This window comes from Dermacentor variabilis, chromosome 3 (genome assembly GCF_050947875.1).
Source record: "Dermacentor variabilis isolate Ectoservices chromosome 3, ASM5094787v1, whole genome shotgun sequence".
NCBI classification, from domain to species: domain Eukaryota; kingdom Metazoa; phylum Arthropoda; class Arachnida; order Ixodida; family Ixodidae; genus Dermacentor; species Dermacentor variabilis.
Genome location: NC_134570.1, coordinates 69,485,237 through 69,509,252, shown reverse-complemented (window position 1 = coordinate 69,509,252; position 24,016 = coordinate 69,485,237). Strand labels below are relative to the sequence as shown.

At 45.6% G+C, this 24,016-nt stretch overlaps 1 protein-coding gene across 1 annotated transcript in view; it reads left to right on the top strand.

The window, feature by feature from the left end:
* The first annotated feature begins 1,076 nt into the window (after positions 1-1,076).
* The window catches only part of LOC142575847 (uncharacterized), a 29,775-nt gene continuing 6,835 nt past the window's right edge, over positions 1,077-24,016 (top strand). Inside the window, exons 1-4 of the mRNA XM_075685548.1 lie at positions 1,077-1,539; positions 2,519-2,598; positions 9,548-9,637; positions 12,703-14,825. Of these exons, the coding sequence (XP_075541663.1) occupies positions 1,485-1,539; positions 2,519-2,598; positions 9,548-9,637; positions 12,703-12,951 (474 nt within the window). The 5' untranslated portion in view covers positions 1,077-1,484 and the 3' untranslated portion in view covers positions 12,952-14,825. The remainder of the gene's footprint in view (positions 1,540-2,518; positions 2,599-9,547; positions 9,638-12,702; positions 14,826-24,016) is intronic.

Genomic DNA, 24,016 nt, shown 5'->3' with positions numbered 1-24,016 from the left:
CAATCCACAGTGCAGTTTGGGGTGGACGTCAAATCGTACAATTCAGTTTAAGGATACATACTAGCGTAGACGTCGTTACCTGCAGATGCGGGAAGGCTCTCTCCTGCCGGCCTCATCTCTGAAGCTGTGTCTACAGCAACAACACGGACCCGATATTGGACTGATCGAATGTATTCCACTTGTCTGTTGTTGGCGCAGGGTCGACGGCGACATTATGACCACGTAGCTGCTTTTTGTACAAGAGAAGCCACTCGATCGATGCTACACGAGAACATATATCTGGATAGTTATATGGTATAGATCACAGCGTCGCCGTATGTCGAATCCAGCCCTGCTGTTGTCGGGTAGTCCTATAGTGCGCCCTCTGTTATATGCTACGACGTTCAACTGTAACCATGCAACTTACAACGTGGTAAACTACGTTTCGGACACGTATTCGTGCCAGCGCTCAAATTTACATTGTGCCATCACAAGTTATTCGACGCCTGGCCGTTAGCTAGCGCGGCCAAAGCTTCCCCTCCATGTGCGTCCGTTGAACGCCAATCACTTGTTGTTTGTCCGCGTTCAACAATATGTGCAATATTCCAGAGGTCAGAACGCTGCATACATGAATGAAGTGTAACTAAGAAATAGAATCATTAGGTACTTGTCGCCGGGGAACACACGCCGACAACTTCTTTTTTTCAACCTTGAACGCTGAACTAAACCTAACGCAAGCGAAGCAGAAGGAATAAGTGGTTGAAAGCTTTTCGCCGAGCTCAATTTGCGTCCATCCGTCAGTCCTTCTGCCACCGCTGAACGACGACAAGCCGAGTACGCCCGAACGTCCAGACGGGCACATCTCCCGACGTTAGTGAAAGTGTTTGGTGGGAAAGGGCACGCTGACACGGACTGCTTGTGGCAGAGAGAGGCTTTTGGTACAGAGTTGGGCATTCACTGTGCAAGGCGTCGCCGCCGCCGCTTCTCGATCCGCGACGTACGTCACGAAACGCACGGAAGGTCATGCGGAACGTGGCCAAATACTACGCACTCGCTCGGCACTTTCTCTTCGCACGGCCGAGGCGTCCACGACATCGGCGGCAAGGGGGTCGGCACACCGAAGAATCGATTGTACATCACCGCCCCACTGGGGCTTATACGGCGTCACCCCTTCCACCTCCTTGCACCACGACGTCTTCAAGCCGAACGGCAGACGAAGAAGGCGGCAGCGGTAGCGGCCCTCGGAATTGGAAGATAGCCATACCTCAACGCCTTGCGGTTGCGGCTGGTCCTATATAGCGTGCCTCCGCGCCAGTTGAGATGAGCTGCGTCGAGCGTACCGGCGAGCGAGAGCTTTTTGGGCGGTAGGAAATACCTTTGCTGGGGTGGGAATCGAGCGCTGCTCTTTTGTCGGTGTAGAGAGAGCGCGGAGCGTGATTTTCTTGCTAAGGCTTGCATTGCGCGAGCTGTTGGCTTCGTCGGGGAAACGCCGCTGCTCCAGTTCCATGGCAATGTCGAAGACCGAGAAAAGCGAGCTCCTGGTTGTCCTCGTCGTGGCAGGTGAGCTCGCTTACACCCATCTCCCGGTCCCTGTTTCTCTTTCCTTCCTGTTCCCTCTTCCGAGTATACTGGCGATTAATAAAATGACAAATTCGTGGGACAGAGACACAGCGATGCGCGAAGCAGCATTCGGGTTGTCATTTGCTAAAGCCTAACGTGCAATAGCAATGCACTAGCAGCAATGACTTAATCACAGCTCGTTTTATGAAGAAGCGATTGCTTGCCCCATATTCAAAATCTATTTTCGAGAATGTTCGTGCTCTCTCGCGCAATATGTTTGTTCTGCGCCCAGTCGGAGTGAGCAGATACCTATGGAGGGCACGAGAACACCGATGAATAGAGTTCAATGCGGCGCACTCACTTAGACCCGCATAAAAGAGTTTTCGAGTAATAAGCCAGTAAAGCAGGAGGCAGCAGTGTATTATTTATGCCCTCAACGCTGCGGCGACCTCGCTTACTGGGGGCGGGGTCTGTCTCTTTGATGAACGCTATATTTTGGAGCACAAGAATAGGCACTTGTTCTCTTGAGGAAAAGCACCCGGCGTATGTACTTCACAAAAGTGTTGGTATGGTCACATTTTTAAAAACTGCGCTTTAAAGACGGGACAAGCGCAGAAAGACTGACGAGGACGACCGTAGTGCTGGTTCCTGTCATTCTTTTTAGGCTTGTCTCGTCCTTATCAACCTTTATTATTATTTCTATTATGACGATCCAGCCAGTTATTTTCATGCTTCTTTTTTATTGTGAGCCAGCGCCGTAACGGTATAGCCCGCTGATATCGCTTCGTTCACCTCTAAAGATCGATTAACCTCTGCATTCTTGGGACCATAAGCATACGCTATGACATGCTTTCATTTTAGAGTTTGACAGTGGCACCAATAAAAAAATTGACCCTGTCTCCCCACACCCATTAGTTCTGCTCCCCAGTTATCCCAAAGGCGAGTTCTTACTTAAGAACAATTACTTCGTTTATTTCAGTTGCTGTCGCCGGCGCACCTCCTCACCAATGCGAGCCCGAACCAACACCTAACTGCTCCCTCGTGTTCCCCAGCATTTTGGTGAGTCACCGTCCACGTTAGAAGCACGTATCTGACTGCTTCATTGCTTGCTTTGGCTCTCGCAGCGTCAGCTGTAGCTGCGGGCGGTGACGTCAATCCCAGGGCTGTATCAAACTCAACACAAACCAGGATTCTAGCCGCCTCACGCTCACCAGGGGCCAAACCCGCTCCTCGCCCGCTTGAAAGCCCTTTTCGCAATGGGATTTTCACTCTCGCCCCTCGCCTTACCGAGCGCGCACTGTTTACGAAAAAGGATCCGGCGCACTGGCATCGTGGTAGGGCGAGCCCGCATCGCACACACGCTGACTGGATGTGATCCTCCAGAACGCAGCGTTAAACCCCGCCAAAGCCTTGGAGACTCAAGTCCGAGATCCATCTCGACATTATCATGTCAAGCGAGCCCGCAGAAACTTTTGTTTTCTAAGCCTCTGTCTCCAGACCTCTAAAACTGTGTACGACAACGCTGTTTCTGCACACGGCGTTCGTGTTGTCCACTTCTCTACTCTTGTGTCCTGTCTGCACGCCTCACTTCTTTTTTGCATAATGTTTCTGCAATCCTTACAGCTCGGCTCAATTGCGATTCGTTATGCTTCCGCTTTGTTGCTTGCAAGTTTGCTTTCTGCACAAACGACAATGGCTCTTCCGTTGTCGACAAGAGGGCACGAAATGCTTGCTTGTGCAACTTGAAAAGCATTTCACTGGACGTTGCATCCAGTATACAACTCTGCACGAGCAGAAGGATCAGAGACACGTTGAACTGTGTTGGCGAGCCGCACGGAAAGGTGCAGAGCACACCTCGCCCTTGGAAGTGGCTCTACAATGTCTACATTACGCAGCGTTACGCGGCTGAATGCGGCACTAAATCAAGCGAAGTAACTGACGTTTGCTGCCATGTTGGAACGCAGCGCGAAGGGAATATTTCTAATTAAAAAGCGGATCTCCCTACCACGTTTGACAGGGTGGGTGTATGACACTGTTAGGACCTATATACAGACACTTCACTTTTAAATTGGAACATATCCGGCGCACTGCTGGTGCCACTATGACGTAACAAAATTTGATGATGATGATGATGATGATGATGATGATGATGATGCATCCACAACTACGATGAGTCAAAAATTGGGTGACGCAGCAAAATGCGTTATAGGCACATACTAAAAAAACTAACTGAATCAGATCAAGATGAGAGAGTGAGCATCCAGACACAAATGAACTAACGTGTTTCAATTAAAATAATTATAGAAAGATACCTAAATTAGGTAGAGAAAAAAAGGAGTAAAAGTAACTTCATCGGGTGTAAGTCACAAAGAAAGTTTTCTACGGAAATGCACACATTAGTGTAGGAGCGTCTCACCGTATGGGTGCCCCGAATAAACCATGATAGGACGTTCAAGGGTAGGCCAAGCTGGCAACATCAAAATTTCAAGTAATTGCGCGTCCTAAGGGTTCCACTTCGGTTTTTTCTTTCCACTCGCTTTTCATTTCGGCGTGTTAGTAAAAGCTAACGCGTCTTACAATAGTCTGCTCAAACGTGTCTTTCTTTCCTTGTTGTTTTTTACTAAAATGGAGCCTTGTATTTTACCATGGAGGAAGGCAAAGAACTGAGGAGAGGCCCTTTCCCCTCCGCGCACTAGGAGAAAAGTGTGGCGGAAATGACATGTATGTTTCTTTTTTTTTTTTTTTTACGGTCATGTTCTCGGACCATAATCGCGGCTTTGTTACGGTTGCGTTATGTTGCTCCGTAGGTCAGGACGGTGGCAAAGGCGTCGTGTGTGCTGGATGGAATTAGTCTCCGTGTTTTGCACCACTGCGTTATGTAGATTCCGCTCTCCCGGCTATTGTTGCGCCCAGCTGGGATTGAAAGAAGTAAAAAGCGTGAAACGAGTGTGCATGCAACGCCGTACGCCACGCCACGGACGAAGGACGACGTGAGGACATTTTTCCCGTCTGCGGCAGATTCTTGCTAACGTGTCATCACAGACTGAAACCGATGTGCCTCAGATTATGTGCAATAAACACATTGCACGTCCGTGACAGCTGTGCGGTGGTTCCTGCTTTTGACTGCGGACGATGCATTTGTGGCACGTAAAACAGCCACGTGGAAGGATGGGAATGAAGCGGCTGCTGTGAGCAATAAAGGGACGAACTCCCTTTACTGCAGTAATCTTATCGGTGTGATCGAGACGCGCAGGGAAGTGAAGGTTGGCGGATGCAGTGCAAGAGTAGAAAAGCTCGACAGAAGACCGTACGCCTGCACGTAAGTAGGCCCGGGCCGGTCGACGCGCCAGCCGCAAGCATACGCGCTTACTGTTCGGCACCGCAGAACTTTGCTTCCGTGAAGCTTCACTTACCGCGCCAACAATATACCTCGGGCCGCAGTCGGTGTATTTAAACGCGCAACGACGCTCCCCTCTGCCAGGCTATTCGTCTGTGCGCTGTGGCTTATCACGCCTCCGCGGTGAGTGGCCGCCCGAGACGTGTTCAATAAAGCAAATTGAGTCCGATGAAGCCACGATCAGCATGCGTGTTAGTTCTCATAAACTGCAGATGGGCTTGCCGTAGGTTGTATCGCTATGGAACAGACCGGGATTGGACCGTTGGTCAGATCGCTATATATACGGCGCGCCGCCCGGCGTGGTGTTGTGCCTGTGATAGCGCGCCGAAAGCGCGAAATATAAACAAGAGAGGAGAACCAGTGGTCCAACGCGATTAAGAGACGACGGCGGAGTAATTACGGCGTCACTTCGCTTCACAAATGTGGTGTCAGGGCCCCCATCCTTAGATTTTCCTTCCTCCGTGTATTTTACCGTTCGGAAACGACGTGTGCCGCAGTTTCGCTCGAATATCGACTTTTCGCGCATTCCACGACCGACTCGAGGACACTGCGTAGGATGGCGCCACAGCTCTGCTTGCGTCCCGCAGAGCTAGGGCGGCAGAAACACCTGCGAGAGCCGTAAAGGAGTCGCGGGGGTAAAAAAAAGAAATATATACGCAGGAGAAAGCTTTGTGGTCGCGACTGCACTTATCTTGAACGTTCGTGTTGTTCTGTCAGTTCGGATTTTAAAGCGAACCTTTCTTTCTTTTTCTCTTTCTTTTTCCCACTTTGCCAGGAGTGTTGCGCGGGTCCCATAGGTTTCGCGGCTGGTAGAAACGCGAGCCGAGCCTCAGTGACTAGCACTGAATGTTGACTGACAAAGAGTGCCAGTGAGTGCAGCTACGTCTTGCGTCTTAGGATATTATAATCACGACATAAAAGCTGCACCCATATATTCTTGACTCCTAAGTTTCTCTAAAGCACGCATATACTTCTTAATAGCGCATGATAACCATCGGCTTGTTCCGTTTTTCTTTAACCTCTTACATTTCGTTATTTCATTCTTTGACCATTGGATATGTGCCATTGGGTATATGTTATAAATGAGAAGCAAGGGGTTTAACCGACGGGCCCGATTTTCGGGCCCCTCGGTTAACCAACCCCCTTTCTTCTCGTTTATTACATAACGAGGGTTCCGAATCCGGCAACATAGATGCCTTCAGATAGCAGGTGTGGGTTCATTGACCAGTTGTCTTCGCCGAAAAAGATCACGTACTCGTGACGCCTGCGGCAGACAGGATGTTCCACATCCGCCGCCAAGGTTTGTGAGTGGTGGCGCTGGCTTAGCACTCCCAGGGTTAGTTCTAATAGTGACACATAAATACCCCAGAAAGTGGATGGGAAGACGGCGCCGCGGTAGCTCAATTGGTACAGCATCGCACGCGAAATGCGCAGGATGTGGGATCGTTCCCCACCTGCGGCAAGTTGTTTTTTCATCCACTTTCCATTCCATTAATTTCATTAATTTATAATTTCTTTATTTCAACTTGTAAGTACAAGTAATTTCCCCTGTGTTGTCCTTGGTGTCATTGTTTGTTGGCTTCTTATGATATGACTAATAAAAAAATCGGGCCCCTTGGTTAGCCCCCTTTCTTCTCGTTCATATATATATATATATATATATATATATATATATATATATATATATATATATATATATAGAGAGAGAGAGAGAGAGAGAGAGAGAGAGAGAGAGTAGAATGCCTCTAGAGCGAAGACTACTACACTTGAAACTCGATTTAACGAAGTGACCACGCTTGCATTGTTTCGTTAAATCGGGAAGTTCGTAAAATCGAGAAAGAAATTTGTAGGTCCTTCGAAATCTAAAATTGTAACGTACCGACAGTGTATTTGCCGCTAATACAGCCATCCGTCACAAAAAAACATGAAATGACGAAAGTATACCACCGCCGCCCCTACCGAGGCGGTGTTAAGTCGGCTGTTTCGTGCATGGGCGCGGCATGCAGCCTCTTCAAAATGACGCTAAGGATGTGACCATGGGGATGTTTTAACGCGATAGCTTCAGAGCGCACGCTCGAAGAAGAACCCGCCTGTGTCAAAATTAGAAAGAAATCGCCGCTTTTTTTTGCTTGGGAAAAACGTCGTTATATCGAGTTCGGCCAAGTTTGTTTCGTTAATTCGGGTTGATGATAACATTGAACCCTACGAGTACCTGCCGGGGAATGTAAATTTCTTCGTTAGATCGGGAACTTCGCAAAATCGGATTTCGTTATATCGAGTTTGAACTGTACAACGAAGGAATTTAGGCGGCCCCAACGGCTGACTTGTTGTTACACAACGAACGCCGCATGGCGCTGCCACCCCTGCCCTCCGCAGGAGTTACCGTGGTGATCTGTGGCAGCGCTAACGGCAGCGCCAGCGACGCACCTGACGAAGTTGCCGACAGGAGAAGTATATAGTCCTGCTGCAGTGTTCCAGGAATCGCTCAACTCGTACGCTGCTTGCCGTAACGCATCAGCGGGTGCGCAGGCTGGCGAATACGTTCGCAGTTGATGACGACGTGATGATGTAATCGTATACTAAGGACCGACGACGTCTTCAAGGCCATGCCGGGAGGGAAGGGCGCAAACATCAAGGAAGACAACAGTGACGAAGATCCTGTTAAGGGACCAAGAGTTTGGAGGCGATGGTGGCATTCGACGGCCTCGGCAATACCTTGCGCGAGGCATGCGTTTCGACACGGAGCACGGCGTGAACCTCGCTGCGATACGGTTGGCTGCACTCGCACATTCGGTCAGGCGAAGTGTGCACGGAAAGAAATTGCGACTCAGTTCACTGAGTCACTCCTGAATTCCTGTTATATAGAGGTATCCATCTGTTGAGCGTGCTTAGCTTATTTTACTGTGAGCGGCGCGGTGCGGTGCGACACGTTTAGAACGAAGTGACCTGCATAACGAAGAATTTCGGAAGTCCCAAGAGCATCGTTATAAAGTAATTTGAATATGAAAGGAATGCGACGTATAAACGTATATGCCCGTATGTATGTATGTATGTATGTATGTATGTATGTATGTATGTATGTATGTATGTATGTATGTATGTATGTATGTATGTATGTATGTATGTATGTATGTATGTATGCATGCATGTATGTATGTATGTATGTATGTATGTATGTATGTATGTATGTATGTATGTATGTATGTATGCATGCATGCATGCATGCATGTATGTATGTATGTATGTATGTATGTGTGTATGTATGTATGTATGTATGTATGTATGTATGTATGTATGTATGTATGTATGTATGTATGTATGTAAGACCCATAAACGGCACGAATGAAAGTTTTGTACTAGCGATTCGACCAGGGCCTTGTCGTCACAGTACCTGATTTGAGTACCTGAGTGCATAGACTCAGCACCGGAGCATACTAGGTGCTGCAACAAGGACAAAGCCCCAGCCGAAACGTTAGCAGGACGAAATCATCATAGGAATGATGATTTCCTTAAGTGCCATATTTTCACCGGATCCGGTGAACTTGTTCCTCATTAAATAGGATGTCCCAACCAACGTTAACCAAGTGGTTAAGAATAAACTGGTACGCTGCACATTTATGGATACAATGATGCTCGGTCGTGATTTCTCTTGCATCCCAAAAATAACCTTTTCGTACAAATTTACACATTCACAAATTAACTTAATTGGGTCTGGGCGCGAGCTACTTGGTACGATGCGTCCATGGTGAAACTGCGCTGGAGAAACACGGACGAGAGAAGAACACGAGGGCGAGGGCTCGTCCTCGTGTTCTCTCGTCCGTGTGCCTCCAGCGTTGTTTCACCATGAAGATAATTGGATAAGTATTTTCTTTTCTGAGTTAACTGTGCCACTGCTCATGGGGAAGTTCGTATTACGTCGTAAACCATCCCACTCGGCTGTCTTCAGCGGAGTATGGTTTCCGCAATTATTTTTCCCCGCTTTATTCGTAGCGTGGGTAATACGAAAAGCGCCGCGTCGTTACCCGCCCGTGCTACTGCACGAGCGACTCCAAAACTGATTTAAGGGAACTCCGCTCGTTGACTGTCTTGGCAACTGCCCGGAAGCACCAAGCTGTCATCCCTTCGGCCCTCCAAATTCCTTGTGCCATTTTTCATCTTTGTGTCCTTTGATCACTGCACATATAAAGGGTATTCGCATAAAACTCTGGCTCTAAGTCCTTTCGATGGCATGTTAAGGGCTCTCTTGCAAACGGTGCAGCTGACGTACGTGCGCTTGCTTATAGACCGCCGTTTGACATACAAGTTGAAGAACTTTTACGTCAACGCCTACACACGTCGCCTAACTTTGGGTCTCCTATTCACAAAACTCGATATTGCATGCACCCTTACGAGGTTTTGTTCCCTGATTGTTTTGTGTGTTTGTGCGTTTTTTGCGTAACATGACACACTACAGGCCTCAGATAAGATTGCACGAACCGGCGCAAACACTGTATAGCAGCGAAAGCGGAAAACCACAGCTCTATAATGATTTACAAGCCGCTCCCACCATATTTCTTGCCAATAGAAGACGAGATAACACGTATTTAATGGTCTCCGCCTGACCGTATGCAGTTCTTGAACCCGTGCCAGTACGTGTGCTTCGAGCGGCTCCTTCTACCCAGCATCACCGTCAGAAAGCACAACGACGGAACGCTTTGCACGGTAAGCGCGAGCCAACGCACCGCCGCTGTGACGTCATGCGTAGAGACTGCTCTGTGCCGTTATACTGCTGCGTCCCTCTTGCTTCTTTTTTTTCTTGGGTGAAGTCAATTGTTAAAAAACGCTCAAACCGTCCAAGCTGCGCATGAGTGTCTGTTCAGCGATAACAGCAGGCAGTGTGTAGGGCGTCGGAACTCTTCGTCGCTATTGTTCTTTTTATTATTATTATCATTACCATTTCCTCACAGCACGCACGGACCTCGAGCAACGTTTTGACAATATGTGGCGTAACTATGGAAACGAGAACGCGCAATGAATAGTTTCTTTGTCTAGTCCACAGATGACCACTCGCAACTTGTAGCTCACTTGGCGTTTGAGCGGCTGCGTCCTGCTAACAAGTTGTCGAGTATGAGTTTGTCACTTTGTGAAAATTACTCTCTAAATGGATTCGGCCTGCGACTTCGAGAGTTTCGGGAAAGACGCGAGCGTACTTAATAAGAAGCCGCTCATGATAGTTAATGAGATTGACTAATTGCAAATGAGGGGATTAGAGAAGAGGAACTGACTTCGGAGTCCCTTATATCTCAAGAGGGAGAGCCTATACTGGAGCAAATGAAAGAAGATGCTAGCGAACAAACCAAAGTTGGTCTTCTCTCGAATTTATTCTCGTTTCCAGAGTTCAGAGATGTTCGCTACCAATGCTAACATTTATCTAGTTTCGCCCGTAAACCTCCATGAATTCGTGTTATCTCAGCGATATGCTTTTAACACTGACATTCAGTTAAGTATTGTGTTACATCATCTACTTTTTAAGTGCTGTGATTAAAGATGTCTTCCTATTAATTCTTGTGTACTTCCAAATTACTCAAAGAGATGAAGACCCTGCCCCTTCCTAAGCACGGTTTGTCGTATGCGCAAATTGTGCGCAAAGGACGACAAGTTCGAGTCGCAAAGAACATAGAAATTGTGTATGTCTCCTTAAAAAAAGTGCCAACCACACTGATTATTTTTCATTAGTTTTCTGAAGGCATAAAATAAACGTACACCCGTCCACAATATAATACGGACCATGAAATATAAAAAAACTTGCTGAATATCTCCGCAACCTCACAACGCTGCCCGGTATTTGCATTTCGGACCTCGACTAGAATATGCAAACAACATTGTGGTATAAAGTATTACCGGCTACTGCTGCAGGTGGTCTGTAAACTTTTGTGGCCGAGTGTACATCTAGATCGGACAAAGCACCGACCTTTACTATGCCGTTGTAATGACATTGCTTTAGACGAGATAGTCACGATAGAATTCTTCTTTCATGCAATCAGTGCGTCTGTAGGCTTTGGAAATTGTATCTATGAAGCTTCAACATGAAAGCTACTTTGTCCAAAAATTAGCCTAAAGAAGCCTCCTCCCTCCCCTTTTAATTTTTTTTTGTGTTATTTCCATATATCGACAGCTCCGCGCGCGTGCTGTAACACTTTCAGCACCCATCGCATACTGCGACAAGTGCTATGTTTTTTCTTCCTCGTGCATTCTTTATTTTCCATTTTATGCAAATGACTGCCGTGAGCCTGATTACGCAGCGAACAGCATAATTGCTGTAGACGCCCATTTCAATTCCCTTCCTCTTTTGATTTATATAGCAGTGTAACGGCTGCGAGGAAGCCGCGGCGACATATTTGTCTCTAACCTTTCGAATATCATAATCGAGGAATCATGATCATGCCTGTAGTGCTTCCGTCGGTAATCTATTGCTGGTCTTCGTTTTCGGAGCCCTGAAATGTGGTAAGCAATGAGTCCTGCACACGAGCTTGTTCTGCGTAGCGTCAAACGCGACTGCTTCAGATTAGCAATGCCTGCACTCTCTCTCCGTGCCCGTTTGCCCGTTTTTGCTGCGGAGGACAGTAAAGTTGCCAGCTGACCGCTTTCTAAAATTGTTACGTTTTAGTTAATTAACGCAAAAATCTGCCCTCTGATATGTATTAACTGTTTTGTATAATATTTATTTATTTATTTATTTATTTATTTATTTATTTATTTATTTATTTTCTCTCAAGGCAGAGGCATTACAGAGAGGAATGGGTAGGATATTCTAAATAAAATAACTTGAAAGAGGCCACGTTTTTTTCTGATGAGACATGCGTACCAAAAGCTTTCTAAAGGCTACATTAAACAAAGGTTAAATGCCTTCGTCGTGGATCGCATTCTGCGTTCTGCACGCCACGCCAGCACAAATTTGAAGGATCAGTGTTCAATGTAAACAACATTTTAAACTTTCATAGGCTTCTAAATGTGCAATTTGCATGAGAACGCGTGATTTAGTTAGTTGCCAGTGGGTCAGATAGATAGATAGATAGATAGATAGATAGATAGATAGATAGATAGATAGATAGATAGATAGATAGATAGATAGATAGATAGATTATGTTAGTTAGTTAGTTAGTTAGTTAGTTAGTTAGTTAGTTAGTTAGTTAATTAGTTAGTTAGTTAGTTAGTTAGTTAGTTAGTTAGTTAGTTAGTTAGTTAGTTAGTTAGTTAGTTAGTTAGTTAGTTATTTAGTTAGTTAATCCTCAAAGCACTCATTGTTTCTACATTCCTAATGGAAGGTGTGAAAACGTCACAAACGAAAATACGTAGAATGCAGTTTAAATGAAATAAAGAACACGACAATAAACACAGCCGCACATAAAGAAGAGCTGGAACAAACCAAGCACATCAAGCGTAACAAAATCTAGCCGTGCTTAAATGAAGAAAGAAAGAGCAAAACAAGCCGAAGCAACACATTAATCGCGATATTAAAACGAGGAGGGGAGCTAACAGAAATGACTGAAGAAGATCAAACCAAGTTAGGAATCTCGATAGCACATCCTTCGGAACTCCCACAACTTGTCCGATGTCAACAGTCACCTGCAAGTATACGCATGGACGAACCTCCGGTGCTTGGCTCCAGCGCGCAAACTGTGTTTTAAGTCCAAGGTAAACGCACCCGCTAGGTAGGGTCTCGAATTCAAGTAAAGCTAACGTATACGCCACGAGGCCGAATCAATCGAATAACCCTTTCCTCGCAGCCGGCCTTCGGAGTCTTGGGCATTGGCACCTGCCACAACGGCACCTGCGTCCAGCCCGCGTCCCGCGGGCAAACGACTGTGCAACCCGCGGCTCGAACTCCCCGGGGCACCACGTTCCGGCCGTGGCAGCTGACGCCTTCCGAGCACCCACGGCCCGCGACTACCGTAATCGGTCACGTCGATCACCCATCGGATGACACTCCTGGGCCAGTCGCTGCCACCACTCGTCCGGCTCACAGAATGCCGTGAATCGCGCACGAACGTCGTTGCGTTCCTTGTTAATTTCTTCCATCCGGGACCTGTATACTCTGCCCTTTAAATGATAATATTACGATTGTAAAATTTCCTGTGTTTTTTTTCCAGTGCTCTGCTCCATCACGTTGGGTGTCGTCCTCCCGTCACCTGTTTGAGATGCTGCGCAGCTGAGAAGACGAGAGAGAATTTATAAGCGCGACATATGTTGCTGGGGCGAACGAAGTCGGCGCTCTACATGTGCGGGCGTATACCTGCGCAAAAGGGGGTCGCTGATATTACAGACGTAGCGCCGTTCGCTTCGGTACTTCTCTCGCAGTTTTGCCAGGTACAAAATTAAGGCGTGTTGCAAGCGATGAAATGTGAAGCAGATATTGGAAGAACTCGCAGAATAGCAATGCCGTCATTGTGTTCATTTAGCGTGAATGTTCACGTCCGTTGTACTATGATACACACCCCTATTTGCACCTGGGAAACACGAACGCATATTGAATCCACAGCATGAATTAACATTTCGCTGTAATTGATTTGCATAATATTGTACGTAAAATTGATCAGAAGCCGACTATGACATTGCCTGTGGTGGCCAACATTTCGGGACGAAAAAAGAAACTGAAAAGTGTTTCTTCGTCACTGACCCAAGCGAGAACCAGAAAATTTCTCACCAGGACTTTGCTTCAGCGGAAGTTTCGAATGATTTTTAAAGGTACCGTTCTGGATCATTAATTGCGGGGTATCTATAAAACTGGCTATTCTGGGCATGTCTTGGCTGGTGGATAGCTGCACGAATCCCCGTAAGGACTAAAATTTTATACACCTGTCGAGTAAGGAGAGTTGGGCGATTTTGTGAACATACATGTTTACGTTTGTCCTGCGTCATTCCCACTATTTTTTCTCTCGCGCGCTGTGTGCAAAGGCGTCAATGGTGAATTCGGACATTCGGACAGAAAAAGAAAGGACAGAAAGAATCTTTTTTTTTTTTTTGAGCAGCCCGAAGATCGACAAAGGAAGTGAGAGAAGGGACAGGACGCTTCCTACATATATCGTCGCGCTGCTAACCAAAGATGCAACATTACCAACATGTCATTTCTCCCACCCTTATGTACAGAAAGAACCTACACCAAACCTTCAAAGCTGCGGTTATACCGCAAGTGACTTATCACTGCCAGAGCTAACGAAATATATATCTCGACGTTCTCAACAGCCTTCGCATACATTGTCAAAGAATATGCGTCACAGGCTTTAAATAAAATGCATATTGGGCGCCGTTCACCACCTGTCATCGTAAGTTGACCAACTTGACACATTTCACTATTCAGACGAGTGCAAGGCAGTGTCGACAAACACGTGCATCGCAAGTTTCTTTTTATTTTTTTCAATGCGCGAACTGTATTCGTATTGCGCAAGTTATTGCATTTTTTTTTTTTCGAACACTTGCTCTCGGAGCCCACTGTGACGATGGTTCAGAGGTTGCATGTAGCGCATCTTTGTAAAGAAGACGCCCAAGGATACCATGCAATCAAAGGAAAGTGAAATAAAATACAATGAATAAAAATGTATCGCTCGGCACTTCCAAACAAAGCACAATAAGCTATATATCCAAGTGCGTAGGTCAACGTGTGGCAAGTCCCGATATTGCACTCCTGCGCGCAAGACAATGCATCCGACGATACGGCAATTTCTTCGCGAACAGCGGCCAGCCGATCGCCGGTACAAGTCGCTGCTCTCTCAGTGCTGGGCCTTCTCAGCAAGTCATCGAAGTTGAACAAAGGAAATTGGTTATATTCCAGGCTCTTTCCCACCCTCGATTAGCGACACGATGCCAGCATCATTGCCCTGGATGAAATGGCTACTTTTCTCTTGCCTTATGGGTAAGTAATAGTTTCTCATCTTCTTACTCATGCAAAAAAGCAAAGAAAAGAAAAGAAGGTGACAAGAGATTGTCATTTCCGTCTAGCGATACAAGTAACGCATTTCACTAAACACATGTTCATCGTTGCATAAGCCAAGATGTACTTGTGAAGCAGAAATTGCGTGAAGCGGACCTTGTCTGCCAATGTTACGCAACATCTGAACGTATCAGTCACTTTTTGTCCACTGTGTCGTCTGCCTTAGAGACGTGTCGTTCATTTATTAGCTCCTAGACTAAATGACGAGTAGAACCAATACTTCACAAAGATTTTGTCAGAACAAATCAGTGGACTCGTAACATTCAAATTGTATTCACTGTAGTGCGCCGCTTTTCTCTGATCGCAACTTGAAGTTTGCAACACTGTGCATTGCCTCCTTTGTTCCTTGGTCACTCGTCGCGATGAGTCAGCGTCCAATATGGCGCTCTTCTGCTAAACACAAGTCCACAGGTTCGGTACCGGGCAGCCACGGTGACGTTTAAGTTGGGTCGGAATATGCAAGAAAGCCATTGTGCTAAGCTATATCACGTAAGCTTTAAAATAGAATTTTAAAATGACAAAAGAGAAAGTCTTTAAAAGTAACTCGAACTACTGAACTACGGCGTCCCTTAGGCTGCAGGTGTGTAGCTCCGAAATGATACGCCACATCGACTGCTATGTTCAAATTTCGGTCACATATGGTGACGCTGCTGTATGTCCCATAACATTAGTTCAGGTAATCATACCATTCATTGCACTGTCAGCAAGCGATGATATTAGACCACAGATATTATTTCTTTAATAGGCCACAATGCGCCTACTACGAACTGACCGTGCAAAATTTAACAGCTAGGTGCCATTTTAGTTCTGTCGTTTGTCCCTGCGCTGGAGAAACGGTGACGTCAACGAAGAGTCAATTTATACTCAAGGCTACACCTGAATAACGCGAAGCGGCCTCAAATGCCGCGGTTTTGCTGGGTATTTCAGGGTCACAGTAATTTACTTTTTTTTTTCTTTTAAGCGTAAAACGTTTTTAGCTCCCATTGTCGGCGACCTTCTAGTGACCTTGAGCCAAAAGCCAGAACCGTTATCGGGGCACTCAAACGAGTACAACCGCGCAAGTTGCGAAACAAAACGAGATTCCCCGCCCCCCCCCCTTTTGTACAGGACCGAATTACATATACTAGCTACTTCCAAACAAGTTAGAAAAATGACGAACCCTTCCCCTACCGGAAAATGGGGGTAAGCGAAGCTTGTCCTGCGTGCACCTGACCTTCCTTATGGTTAAGTAACCCACAGGTAACGGTGCCAGATTGATTCAGCCTCCCGCTGCCTAAGCTCGGGATCTTCTCATTGCTGTCGGACTGCCTGCGCTCGGGCGGCTCTAACGGCTGGATCGGCGCGCCGACGGCGAGGTCTTTCACGGGCGGCTTCTCGCCACCGCTCGTCGTAGGCTGCCCGTTCCTTGGGGGGAACGCACAACGCGTGGCCGTGCCATCCCTTCTCCGAGACTGAAGTGAACGGAAACGAAGCCGGCACAGAGTGCGCGAAGCCATTTCCTGCCCTTTTCCTCCCCGGCGGAAGCGAAACGGCTCTGACTGGTTGCGCGTGTGGCGTCAGCGCGCGCCTATGCAGCTGGAACCCTTGCTAATGACTCACGCTTCGGCGCCGACGCAGCTGTCAACTCATAAAACCACCCTTTTCCCTGTTCTCTGCTATGGGAGCAACTGTACTCTTTTGCGTGACCATGACAACGCCACTTGTGAGGCAATACAAGCTTCGCTACCTACCTACCTACCTACCTACCTACCTACCTACCTACCTACATACATACATACATACATACATACATACATACATACATACATACATACATACATACATACATACATACATACATACATACATACATACATACCTCTCCCCCGCCTTCCACAGTGTAGGGTAGCAAGCAGTTTTTTGTTTGGTTAACCTTTTTGCCTTTCACCTCTTTCTTTTCTCTCTCTCTCTCTCTTCCTTTCGTATGTCGTGCTCTCTCTCATCTGTCTCGTCTGCCAAATTGTCAAACTTGTGTGCGTGTTTATGCGCTCGTGTGTATCAGCACTCATTTACAGAACTATAGGTGTGTTTCTGAGTGTCCCTTGGCTCCCTTCTGCGCCTTCATTTGCTCGCCTGCGGAACGTTGCAGATATTAGCGCTATTTGAATGTACTCAGTGATTTTCAGTACTTTTCGTGCTTCTAGTTTTCTTTGCCCTGCAGTGAGGAGTAGTCCGTGCGATTAAAGGCGCCAGCCTCTCCTTCAAGTTCGCATGTAACGAAAGTAAATATAAAGGATATGACTACATGGATTAAAACAATGTATCGGAGACCACGTGGTGGTTGGCATCACTTCGGGTTACTGTCAGTTCAGGGTGCCCTCGACCAAAAGGTTTGGTGCTGTAATCTGCGAGGTCGCCTCCTACGTCACTACGTAGCGGCGTTCCGAGCCGCCAGTGTGGATGCACTCCAACTCTTAGCAGAAGTGTTTTAATTTAATGAGCGTTTATTGTTGTCAACTTCGGTGTCTAAAATAAATATATCGCTTTTACAAGGAGAGGCTACATATACCTATTCTCAGTGTAATACTACGCTTCGGAAGATCAGACAACTCCAGCTGTGAAGGATTCTGAAAGCGAGGTGTTTCGACTGAGAATTAATGAAACAAACTCAAGCAGTTTAAGAACTAATCTGTTCTTAATGTTACTGAAGATGTTGCTTCAAACAGTCATACATTGCGATTTATTGCATATATTATGTGGACCAGCCTTTTAAGCGTTTCGTCAAGGCTAGATGAGACAAACTGTGTTTTGTTGAAAGTCGTCTCGAGTATGTCATAATATATTCGTAAATGCGCCCAAATATTCAGTTCGTTACGAAAATTTTGCTCACGTTCTTTTCAGTGCCCATTTTCAGGCACTTGAGGTTGCATCGCACAATCAGAAAGCTCTGACGCAACTGTTTGGTTCGAGCTAGCTCTTACATGGCTCTTTTTTTTTTTTCAGGCACCGAACAAAGCTAGCGATATATATAAAAAAAACGCACAAATAATTTTCTGATGGAAAGCTTCGATTATACTCCTCGCAAATAAACTCTTCGATACGAAGAAAGTTCGCATGCTGGCGCAAATAAGCGTTTGGCTACCACGTCCTGGGTCGAGAGAAATGTAAAGATTATTTTGTATTTACTTTGTCGCGATTCGTCAGCAGTTCGAGCAGCACCACGCTACGTCCCTGCAAGGATCGGCCTGTCGTGAGCGGTGGATGATAAGAAATAAATCGAATCGAGTGAAAGGAATCCTTATGTTGCAAGGGGTATGGCCCGACGTCATCGAGGTCAATACATTGCTTCACAGCCAACACGGTGAAAAGCTTCGCGTTACCTAGACTTGATTATCTCTCCCAGCACAGTGGAAGGCGTGCGTAGGACAACAAAATGGCTTGACGTCACATGAGTACTTCCTACGCAGGCCCAACGTAGGCCGGGCAGACAGGCCTACCTTAGCAACTTCGTGGTGAAGATGGAAAGTGTGTTCGGCCGCGAGCAATAAACAATAGGGAGGCAACGTAAGCCAAGCAAATCTCGCTTCCTTGCGACAGCACGTGGGCGTATATGCCATTGTAAACAGGCGTGAGAGTTTTACAATTCAGGCGCTCAATCGCGCCTTGACGTAATAATTTTTTTCCCTTGATCTCTTACTTTGCTGCCTTTGTTTGGAGCCTGAAGAAAACAGCCACGTAAGAGAAAATGTGACGCAAGCATAGAGGTTCACGCGAGGATTACTACAGGGCAATACAATCGTTAAATGGACCAAACTTCGAACATACTTAAAGAGGCTAAACATAACGCAACACGCCGAGGCATAGAGATAAAAGATCTTATCGTTTCCTTTCTCTGGTAATTATGGTGTTTCCCTATTCGGTTACTTGACGGAAATATAATTTTGAAGTCGTTGGCAGTCGCTCGAACAACATAAAAATGATTTATTAATATAGATTCACTACATTTTTTTTCTATGACTTGGCTCGACCTCGTCGGCAACTGGCGTTGCGACTTGCTTTATTATTCCTAATAGTTGTGTTTGTTGCCTCCTTGTCCTGAATATTTTCCCCTAGGGCAGGAAGTGTTTAACGTTCACAACAGATTCAACTTATCAACAAACAATCATCGCGGAAATACATGACGGCAATTTACGGCACAAATATACGCCATATACAAATTTTGTGGTACCGCTAACTACGGGCAAGTTGTTTTGAATGTAGTAGGCAGCCCTTCATTCTTACAATTTTCTCAAAACAGTCATTCGATAAGAGACTAAATAAACTTATAGCTGCCGTGTAATCAAGTTCAAACTGAAATTCAAATTTATTTTCATCTCAAAGATGAGGGTAGGCTCGGGAGAAAAGGGACGTTTGTCACTTGAGGAGAACCGGAACCTCCCTGCTACATGGAACACAACGAGGACATAAGGACGACTTCATTGAACATAAATGTGTACAACAAAGCTAGAAAACGGTTTTATACAATGCAAGTCATAATATACACGAACATCAATGCTATATACGCAAACTACTATATACATAGACCATTAACGCCTACATTGCACTGTAAAAGTGCATTCCTAATCTCATGCGGGCTACATTCTTCAATTCTGATTTTTCTCTAGAATGATTTATTTCATAACACAGGAAGAGTGAACCTTAGCATTTGTTGAACAACATGTGTTCTCCATAACGGAAGGACCCAATGTTGTTTGTGACGAGTTGGGTATGAAATAACATATGTTTCCATACCAAAGATATCCAAGAAGGCGCGAATGTTATTAAACAGTGATTGCTTAGGTCTTATTTCTAGGTAATACTCGTAAAGTTTGTGAACTGGGACAATAATAGACCGTTCAAACAATTCATTGGCGTGTACATAGTAATCGGCATTAGCTGCATGCTTAATCGCTTTCTTTTGAAGTTTGTATATCTTATTAATATTCCTTGTCACTCTACTTCCCATACCGAGACACAGTCATTGGCATGCGACGAAAACAAACTACTGTAAAGTCTCAGTTGTACAAACGTCGGTTTAACGAATATTTCAGAATAACGAACTTTTAGAAAATCCCCGGCAGTTTTGCTATGCATTCAATGCGAAAATCTTTCAGTTAAACAAATTTCAGCATAGCGATTATTTCAGTTGAGCGAATTTGATCAGTAGATCCGGGATCATTTTTGAAATCAGTTCAACGAACCTTTGTGCTCTGCAGCGCTTGCTTAGCCAATGCCCGCCGCTCCCAAATCGCCGCCCCCAAATCTCCTCTCCAGTGGCGGCTATATGCATTGTGACAGTGAGCTGGTTAGCTGTGCTGAACTATCAGATCTGGAAATTGTTTCCAGTGTTCGTCCAGAAGAAGAAGAGTGCGACGAGGCAGCTGGAATGGCAGAGGCAAATTCAAATCCTGCAATTCAAATCCTGTAGCCGAGGCTGTTGGATTCCTTGGGCAGTTGACAGACTTCGTGCCTCAGCAACAAGCTGTGCCGAAGGAAGTGCACAAAAACATAGATTCTCTGGACAGCTTTGTTGCTTCTTGCGCTTTAAGAGCACCAGTGCAAATGAATATTACAGATTTTTTTTTGAAAATGAGATAAGCAGCAACGTAACTGTTACGCGCTTTGTATATACTGATGTGCGTAACTCCATAAATTGCATTTCACGCTTTGGACTTTATGTCTGCTGTGCCCTATGTATTCCCTATTCTAGTGAATATTCAGTTTAGTGAACTGTCAGTTAAGTGAACTGTTTCCTTGGGTCCCTTGAAGTTCACTCATGTGAGAGTTCACCGTATTATAAAATGTTATCTTAAGAGAATCTGGAAGAAAGGGACGTATTCTTGCAAGTATACCTGCACATTCTGAAAGATTAGTAACTAAATTATTAATGTGTATCATTAAATGATTAATTATTAATTGTTAATTATTATTAAGTTCCCTTGACATAGTAAAATTTTAAAACATACTCCTAATGTCTTAACGGCTCTAGAATTTCAAATGCAGTTATAATTACATAGTAGCTTCAGGAAGGTGATCACGATGGCACAAAGTAGTTTAGAACCAGAAGGGCGAACTTCACTCAGATCAATACTCTGCCCTACGTTCTCGTGCAGCCTGAAATGCCCTACAGCATCAATCGGCATTCAAATGCTGCACGGAAAGAGCTGCGGCGAACGAATGTCTTGATGAATGCAGTAAAGTTTCAGTGGGCTAACGAGGCACAGCGTGCTTTTCGTTTGTACGGTGCCAAGTGTTATTGCAGAGAAGCAGTACAGTCTGCAGCTGCCCCCATGATTATGCCAAGTAGACAAATAACAATCAAACTCAAAAGCATTTTGCATGGTAGGCATCTTTAAACACGCACTGTTTAAATCTGTATGTTGCTCACGTAAGTTATCATGACGTCCGAAGTATTTAAAAAAAAAGAAACGGAAAAGAAAGAGAAGGGGACGATGTGGTTCGGTACAGAGCTCAAAACGAAGGTTATTAAAAACTATTACAAGGAAACCTGGACCTAGCTAGGCGTAGGCTTTCCAAGCAAAGTCTACGCACGCTATCGGTGACTTCTCTAACTCCGAGAAATTTAGCCACGTACGAAGCAAACTGCTGCTTCCGAAAATAAGTTTTCAATGCACCTTTTCTTCAGGAGTCCACGGCAACTTACACAAGCACTTTGAGCCACGCAAAGCTTTCAGCAGACGTAAGAGCTAAATTATTGCAATGTACTGGTTCATATCCACAGACGTTACGAAGGTCTATGCGCTTGCCAAAAATAGGACCCACACCAGGCGCCAAGTAAAGCAAGATCCAGACCCGCGAAGCCCTCGGTGTATACGCCTCTCCTAACGGACGACGTCGGTGGGGCGTGCATACAGACGTCGCTTTTTCGCACACAATGGCCGCGCGCTGCTGTCGGGAACAATGGCGACCGTCGGGGGGGGGGTGCTAAAAAGCAAACAAAAACACTTGTGAGCGACTGCGCGCACCGTGTTTACAACAGCTCGTTTCGGTTCGAACTGTGCGCGGCCTTGCCGTGTGACCAGTGGTGTCAGGTTTGCATAGCAGACAGCGAAGCAAGTACATGGACAGACGACGCGACGGTCACTTGTCCTCGCTGCTGCCTTATAGAACACCTGGGGCCGAATTAACGAAGCTTTTGGTTCGTAGGTGCTCGTTGACATCGGCAGGCCACCTCTGCTAATAATGTGCCCGACATCAGGATTGGCTGGAACTTTTCTCTTAGGAGCGATTGTATCGTAAGAGCATCTTGTGAATACGCACCCCCCCCTCTTTTTTTTTTTTTGCTTCTTTCTTTTCTTTTTTTGTCCGAACAGTTCGTGGCTTTAAGTATCGCGTGTGACAGATAATTTGTTTTCCTGGATAACGCGGAAACTATCTGCGTGTAAAAATCGCAACATTCAGGTTTTGTTACTAATAACATTTACTAATTAACTTTTTTATTTATTCGATTTAGGCCAGGTGTTGAAATCACGATATTGAAGCCGTACATTAGTGAAGTCCTGTCTGCTCAGCAGAAATCCTAAGACTACATGTCCTTCCATAAAATGTGCCACAAAATACATTATCGCTCCGGCAGTAGTTCCTCAAGACCGTCCTTCTGAGATAACGTGTTCTTATAGCTAGTTGGCTGATACTTGATAAAGCCACTGTAGCGCAACTTAAAACAACGCAAAGAACACAAGACCGGACATAGCGACCCTGGTGTCTCTGAATAATTAAGTAGGCAATTAGAGAATATTTTACTTCGATGCCTGTACATTGCAATTTATCCTGCAAGTTGCACCCACTTGTTCAGATGATCCACGCGAACAACTTGTCAGATTTCACTGAGCACGAGTTGGTGGGCGAGTTGGTTATTGGCGCCTTCGTTGTAATCTCGTAAGATTTGAGAATAGTGATTTTCGAGGCCGAATCGAATCGAATATCGCATAGCTTACGAATAATGAACAGCCGTTATCATAATATAAAACGATGCTCACATCCTACTATTCTATATGTTAGCACGTTTCCGACATTACATAGTAGGTTATGAAGAATTGTTTATTAAGGCAAAAAGGAGCATTAGGAGCAAACACGTAGTTTCTTCTCACGCACAGGGCTCTTCAGAGAGAGTGAAAATGATCGCTTGTACAGCCTGTCAACTTCGGCTACCTAAGCGACGTAGCCTACTCTACTATGCAAGTTCACATTTAAAAAAATTTTTATATTGTGCCTGCGGGGGTAAAAAAAGTTTACCCGCACGTTTGCTCCAATTCTATGTTTAACTGGGCGTAGTTGACATTTTGAAATATTCGAAAAAGTATTCGAAAAAAACATTCGCACTTACGAATAGCGCCCTATTCGATTCGGTCTTCGAATCGAACAGGACAGCATTCGACTCGTCATTAGAAAGTTTAGGGTATTCGTCGCATACCCCAATAAACAAGTGAATAAAAAATTTTAAAATTAAGCAGCCGGTGCAGCAGTTCTACCACAGACGAACGGCTGAGAACCCGGCGAGTTGGCGCGGTGGCCATGGCGTACTGATGTTGCGCACGAGGTCGCGGGTACGACTCCCGACCGCAGCGGCGGGCGCATTTCGACGGAGGTGAAATGCGAAAAACGCTCGTGCACTTAAATTAAGGTGCATGCTAAATTACGCGAACCTGAGTTGCAGTCACGGTTGTAAGTGACTGAACCTATGTTTTATTTTCAAATTCAGTAATTTCTTTTTTATTATTATTGTTTAAAGGATCCTGTAGTGAAAATTAATCCGGAGTCCTCTATTGCGCAGCCTCACACGTAGCCCGAGTGTTGCTACGGGAGGTTATGCCTAATGAATGAATCAATCAATCCAGAGCCGATTGCAGCAGTATGAAAAGATTGTTACACTATAATAACAACTTCTTTTGCAGCACACAGAACACAGGACTGAAAGGAACGACGCGGACACAGTGCTATGTCCGCGTTGTTCCTTTCAGTCCTGTGTTGCTTTTTTTTTTTTTTGTGCGCTAAATGAAGTTGTTGCTATGGGCTACCAACACGCCGAAGCATACGCTCTGCAATGTGAGCTTGGGATTCAGTCAAGGTGTGTC